The sequence below is a fragment of the Telopea speciosissima genome, chromosome 2, assembly GCF_018873765.1.
Source record: "Telopea speciosissima isolate NSW1024214 ecotype Mountain lineage chromosome 2, Tspe_v1, whole genome shotgun sequence".
Taxonomy (NCBI): domain Eukaryota; kingdom Viridiplantae; phylum Streptophyta; class Magnoliopsida; order Proteales; family Proteaceae; genus Telopea; species Telopea speciosissima.
The window spans coordinates 69,381,146-69,388,460 of NC_057917.1; the positions used below are offsets into that span (position 1 = coordinate 69,381,146).

Sequence of the window (7,315 nt, forward strand, 5' to 3'; positions counted from 1 at the left end):
AAACGGACGGTACATGACATTTCAAGAAAGGCAAAAAAGAAAAACCGAATGATGCATGTTTTAAATGTTTAGATTTTTCAAGTACAGCACCAAAAAAATTGCAATAAATACAAATAAATTGAAAATTTATTACCTAATTAATACTTGAATGGGGATGGGCGTGGAACCACTTATACACACAAAAAATAGATGATTGGTCTGAGTTTTGTTTTCTGATAAAAAAAAAATGAAAAAAAAAAAAAAAGAAGGAAAAAGCTGGACATGTCGCCACCACCAGGTATCAATACCGATCACCTTGAAAATCAATAGGACGATCCGACACCAATACCGATACATCAAATCGTGAGCGTGAGTGCACGAGTGAGTTGTTAGATTAGTGTCACATCGATGATGTTGATGAGAGAAGGAAAAAAAATGAGATTTTAAAAAGGTGTACCCAATGCACAAGGCTCCCGCCTCTGCCAGGTCTAGAGAGGGTCATAATGTACACATCCTTACCCCTGCTTTAACAGAGGCTGTTTCCAGACTCAAACCCGTGATTTCCCACCAGGGTGAGCATGATCGCAAGTGTTTCGATAGCACCGGGAAAAATTGTAGCTCAATGAAAATCCTATTTCACGTTGGTTAGTGGATGCGTCTATTTTTGTGTGAACAGTTCGATCCAACAAGATTTTCATAAGTAAGACCGAGTCAGGCCTAGATCTAGGCCTCAGCCCAGTCCAGCCTTAGCTCAGGCTTGAAATCTCAACCATGGCCCAGCCCAGGCCCACCTGACAAAAGGCGGACTTGCACTCGAGCTTACGGGCCAAACTTGCACCCCCTACATTGCACTTCTAATTAAATCCAGTTTACTCCTATTCTTGCATTCCGAAAATACCAGCAAGCCTTGAGGCACGTTTATGAGCAAAGCTGCCTCACAATCAGAAACCAGTCAAAAACTGGACCTGCAATCTCTGCACAAGGAGGATGCCATCATGGATAGCTTCTACCTCCATAGCAGAAGCATAGAAACCAACAACTAATCTACTTTTTACATAACTGAACTATTGCTGCATCTGCTGGATTGCCTTCCATCCTTGTCAGTACTAGAGACCTTACCAGAATTAGTGAATGATTCTAACTCATTTTTTATGAACATTTTTCTTCCAGATCATTACCAACAAATGCATCATGAGGGGGGGAAAATGGAGTTTTATTGACAATTCTGAAAAATAATAGAGAATGGAAAATGGACCATTACAAGCATAAGCATGTAAACCACAAGAGCAAAAAATTACAGGATACTACACACCAGGATGCGTCGAATGTAAGGGAAGCTGGCAAGTTCCACGTCCCAGTAACCAATTTGGCTTGGCTGGGTCCAAGGCCGAATCGAGTCATTTCCTTGAGCCCCAGGTCCTTTCCACATTTACAAAAAAACAATTTACTAGGACCTGGAAGCGCTCTCTTGTCCCTTGAGCTAATTTTGGCAATCTCTGAACTGCTGCACATTGATCTGTGCTTCTTTTATGGCCCATATTCTCGGCTCCTCTCATATTCTTGGCTATTCCCATATTCTTGGCTTCTCCAGCTATTTTCACTAAAGAAACCTGAACTGTAGTCTTGACTGCCAAACGCCATCCTCTGAAACATCCTGATTTGTGCAGATTGTGGTGCGGAGTAGAGTTTGCTTTCACCTGGTCTCAAACCATTAGTTAGATCTGTGGTCTCTCCTGTACAGTCGAAAGCTCGTACCACCTGAGGGGGAAAAAAACTCTTGCACCATTTCAGTTTCTACCCCAAAGTAAGGTAAACAAACATTTTAATGCAAGATTTGAGTCCACTTTGCAATTGAGAATTATTTACCTGCCCCATTCGAGGTCTCTTTGGAGCTGAATGACGCACACATGCTGCAGCTGCCTCAATCATCCGGAACATCTCATGTCGTACGTAGTTATTTTCAAGCCTTGGGTCTACCAACCCTTCAAAGTCTTCACTATCAAGCGCTTGATTAAGCAACGGCCGAGCCTGAAAAATAAATATACATTTTAGAAAGCTAAATTTAACATCTTCCCAGGGATTCCATCATATTTTGTTGCTGGTGGGGATTAATGCACCATTTCAGCTTCTAGGAAGATTGGAGAGGAGGGACATGTTTGGATGAGATAGTGACTACAGAGGAAGGGGAAAAAAACATGATCGGTAGATTTGGTACTCTCTCTCTCTCTCTCTGGAATTGGAGGTGAAGTTTTGAAACTAGGTAAGCAAGTGTGACGGTTAGGACGGTTAGGAGGTAAGTGAAGCAAATGTGTATTGAACTGAACCCAGCTCGTATCAATAACCCATACAAACATGCTGTCATCCTTGGCTATCATTTTCTAGCAAAGGTAATTAAAAGTATGCTTGGCGCCAGTTAGAAACTAACTCAACATGAAAAACTTCCTCCTTCAAGGTTGTTAAACCAGCACACATTCTCACCCTCACCAACACTAAACATCAAGAAGTTCAATATTATGTTATAACGTTACATAGGATAAAATTGTCCTATTCTTAGAGCAGACATAAGTACATAGATTCATTATGGTTGTTATGTTTTTATAGAAATAATATGTCCAACAGTATTAATCCTATCAAACGTGGACTGTACCATCAGTAAGACTGATGCTTGAACCATTCTAAATTTAACATAGGGTAATTATCCATGTAACAATGGAAGGTGATGTTTCCTAAAATCACAAGATAAATCTGAGCCATCCATTTTTATGGTTTTTTAATCTAAACCCCAATTTTACCAAATGAAATTAATCTCTAAGTAGAAATAACTGTATCACTATGCACACATATGGAACTTACCCACTCAACCAAACTCTCATCTCCTAAGGGCTGAGATGCATCCACAGACTTGCGACCTGTAATTAGCTCTAAAAGCATGACCCCAAAAGAGTAAACATCCGACTTTTCAGTCAACTTGCCACTTGATGCATACTCTGGAGCCATGTATCTGGAAATCCAACCAACATCATTCATCAGATGAATATAAACAATTGTAATACATGCATATATACGGACATTGTGGTTCATCAGATACAGCTTGACCAAATGGCCATATCATTTCATTCACATAGAGGGCTGACATGTCCATATCCACCATAAGATAGACAAGGTACCCACTTGGATTCACCACATGTCAAATTTTATGGTCCATCTCAACCAAAATGGTTTCCCCGTGCAAGCGTTTTCAAATTCTAACTTTTCAACCATTTTTCAAAGCACTATTATGACACATGGTGAAATATGCTAATTCTGAAACTCACAACATACATAGATAGGGATGACAATTACAACACAATAAAGTTTGAGTACCAGCTTTGCTAGCACCCTAAAAAATGATGACATGTTGTCCACACCCTCTATACTTGGCTGGTAAATTTCAGCCAACACATATTTCGCCACATGGCAGAATAAAGCTTCAAAAAATGGTTTAGAATTCAGTATTTTGAAAATAGATCAACAGATGAAAATAGAAGGGAACAACTGCAATGCATTGTAGCCGGGAAGAAAAATGGGCCACAAATTTTGACTAGAATCAACCAATCCAGATGATACCAGACCTATCCAATGGTCAAAATAGCCACACCAGCCCTTCAAGTGCCTCAAATCAAATGGCCAACCGGATGAGCAAATATAGATTTTGCTAATCTTTCATACTACAATCAGATCCAAACATAAATGATTGCCTACCCAAAGGTTCCCATGACGCGTGTTGTTACATGTGTGTTTGCATCAAGAGCTAACTTCGCAAGCCCAAAATCTGAAACCTATCATAAAAGGAAAGAAAGGATAAGAGGAGGTGAATTATAAGAAGCATTAGCAACTAGCAAAGAGGAAGTTCAAGAAAACATCACTTCAAAATAACTAGGCATACTTGAGCTTCAAAGTTGTTGTCCAAAAGAATGTTTGAAGACTTAATATCCCTATGAATAATCCGAGGATGGCCTGAAAAAAGATTTAAAAGGACAAAACCAAAATGTCCTTTCAGATGCAAGTGTGAAGAATAAATGTTACTAAAAATGCATAACAATGACTTTAAGAAATTAATATGTTGGAAATATCTGCTGTAAAGAGGTAGATGGTAGTATCTACTTTATGGTGAAAGTTTTCCTGGACTGTGTACGGTCCATTATGGAATTCATAGATTGCAGACCTAGCTATGCCATGTGGAAGGGTGATTTGGAAATTCTACATAATGGCCTGGACTGGCCAGCCAAATGTCAAATTTCAGACTCAACCCTTCCATGTATTGGGATGCATCCTCTTTGTATTCGAAGTATTGGTGTTCACCGTCTTAGTGGTCCTGGATTATTTATTTGTCTCTTGGCCCACTCCCTTTGGGCTGAAACTTGACATGTGTATGATGGACCTTGGGTATACCAGTAACAAAATTTCAGTCCCATCCAACCTGCGACATGGCACAACTAGGTGTATAACCTGTAGATTCCACAGTGACTGGGCTGTCCACAAAACTGCTCCTTATTTTACACAATACTTGTTTACATGTACAATACTTTTATAATCCTAAAAAAACAGGTTTTTAGGTTGAGAAAGAAAGCATAGCAGCACAGGAAACAAGGGCAAAGATTAGGGCCAGACCAGAGATTATGGTTTCTCAGTATAACCAGCAACAAACATAATGCAACATATTTTAAGTATAAACTGTTAATTAAGATTTAATCTAGGAGCATAGGAGTCTAGGACATGAAAGCATCATTCTTCAAAGGAAACAAAATGAAACAAGAAATGTTATTTAATCAAATAAATTATAAAAAAGAATGATAGAAAACAAGTACTAGAGACCTAAACTTGTTATGACTCTTCTACTGCTTTGATTCAAACTTCAGATACAATGAATCCCATAACTGATTGAAACTAATCAGAGTTTTCCAGCAACTCTCCCAACAACATTGGATTCACAAAATCTTGGGTTATTATATAGGTAACAAGCAAATCTGAACTCCAGTCAGTTATGGGAATAAGGCATAGAATTGTAAAAATAAAATCAAGGCAACTAAAAGCTGAAATATGATTAAAATAGAAACATTAAACTAAAAGAGAATGTTCATGAATACCACACAAATTACGATTTTTGCAAATATTATTTTATGAGCCAGAATAGGACAAATTAATTCAAATAAACACCAACCAGTAAACTCTTCTAATAATCTGGACAACCCCACCCGAACCTTCAATTGTGTGGCCTAGTGGACCATTTTTAGCATCATATGGTCCCACCTTTGGTATAATCACAAATGACCAGGTCATAATTGACAAATCTAGGCCTCCTGGGTTGTTTCTGAATCTAGAAACATATAGCAAAAAGATATGCCCATGCATCAGGATATCCATGCTGAATCTATTTGATGTGGGGTCCATAAACTTCTAGGGCAAAGTGCAATGAAAGGTTTAAGAGAAAAAACAATTAAATGCAAACAAATGAAAGGTTATTTACAGTCTTCATGGAGATACGCTATTCCACGAGCTGCACCTGCAGCAACCTTGACCCTGGTTGCCCAGTCCATTACTGGCATTCCTTTCCCTACAAATTCAAATAAAAGAGAACATCAGCTATCTAATGGTAACAGAACAAGAATTTGTAAGCTACTAAGAGGTTTATCTTACCATGAAGATGGTAGTAAAGGGTGTTGTTTGGGACATAATCGTAAACAAGCAACCTCTGATTCTCAGCTATGCAGTATCCTACCAGCGAAACCAAATGCCGATGGTGCACACGGCTAATAATCTCAACTTCAGCTCTAAACTCACGCTCTCCCTGTGCACCACCCACCTTCAGCTGTTTTACAGCCACCTCTCTTCCATCTGGTAGGCATCCTTTATACACACAACCAAATCCACCTTCACCCAACAGATTCTGTGGCGAGAACCCATTTGTGAGCTCTTGTAGTTCTTCATATGTAAAACATGACTTTGAATTCCCTAACCCATTTGACTCTGATGGCGAATACATAAATTCACTTCCAGAGCCACTTTTCACAAGAGAAACTAGAGAATGGGGCTTGATAAAGGATGAATCTGAAGAGGAAATGCAACTCTTGTCAACTCCATTTAAATGACTTCAAATTCATACAGATTTTTTCAGATGTAGTTGGCAAACTTAATCAAGTACATGGAACAATATATATCATCAAAATTTGACACTAGACCACCTTAATTTTTGGGTGGGTAATTTAGTACTATTGTTAATGTCTAGGCCAAAAAAATATCTATATTGTATCGTCTGACATGCATTCGAGGTGCATAATGTTGGGGAATTGGATGATTTATGTCCTTGGAGGAGCAATTCATACTACATTACCACCATTTCAAACTCGCAGTTGAGAAAGGTCTCCAAGTTCATGGAACTGTTCAATTACTCCTACGAGAAAAGTCCAATAACATAACCAAAATAATGAACTCCAAATTTGAAGTTTCAAATATTTAAAAATTGATAAGATCATGTCAAAAATGGACAATTTAATTTAAGGATCAGATTACCTGACCGCTGAGAAGAGCCATACGGTGAAGGCATAAATAAGCCACCACTGAATACAGTTGCCTTTCTCTTTCGTTTCTTCACAAACCATGCAGCAACCGCAATAAGACCAAGCATTGCAAAGCTTACTACAATAGCAATTCCCACCACCGGACCAGTGTTTCCCCCTCCACTGGAATTGGCAATTGCCGTTGTGTTTGTACTAGGACTATTCTGCACATGTGGTGGATTGTACGGTGAGGGTGGTGGAAAATTTATTGGAGATTTACCATTGTATGGGGGTGGCACCATAACTGGTGGACTTACACCAGCTGCTGACAAATTACGAGGAGGAGGAGGAGTGGCAGGAGGCGGTGGTGGCGCTGTTTGTTGTCCAGAGGAAGGAGGTGGTGATGAGCTTGGAGGAGGAGAAGCAAGATTGGGTGGGGGAGGAGAATTGTTAGGTGGGGGAGGAGAATTGTTACGCGGGGGAGGAGAATTGTTAGGCGGGGGAGGTGGAAAGACAACAGCAGGCGCAGGCGGAGGCGGTGAAGGTGAAATTGCTTGAAGTGGAGGTGGCGAGGCCACAGGTGGCACAGTGGAATCTGGAGGAGGAGGAGGAGGAGAACCAGTCGATGGTGGCGGTGGCGATAATACCGGAGGCGGTGGCGAAGCCGCCAAAGCTGGCGGAGGGGTAATAGTAGGAGATGGTGGCGGTGGAGAGGATTGAGGAGGTGGGGAAGTCGGAGGAGTAGCAGGGACAGGAGGAGAGAGTTGAGGAGGTGGAGGTGAAAATGGTGGTGGACTAGT

The 7,315-nt window shown here is 40.2% G+C and overlaps 1 protein-coding gene across 1 annotated transcript; it reads right to left on the minus strand.

Annotated features, from left to right (window-relative positions):
• Positions 1-1,178: 1,178 nt before the first annotated feature.
• LOC122651445 (proline-rich receptor-like protein kinase PERK8) lies at positions 1,179-6,729 on the minus strand. The gene is made up of 8 exons (XM_043844830.1): positions 6,529-6,729; positions 5,656-6,066; positions 5,486-5,572; positions 3,905-3,975; positions 3,721-3,797; positions 2,833-2,980; positions 1,846-2,007; positions 1,179-1,737 (listed from the first exon to the last, which is right to left on the minus strand). The coding sequence occupies exons 1-8, from the start codon at positions 6,641-6,643 to the stop codon at positions 1,507-1,509; spliced, it is 1,302 nt and encodes a 433-aa protein (XP_043700765.1). The 5' UTR covers positions 6,644-6,729; the 3' UTR covers positions 1,179-1,506.
• Positions 6,730-7,315: the final 586 nt, after the last annotated feature.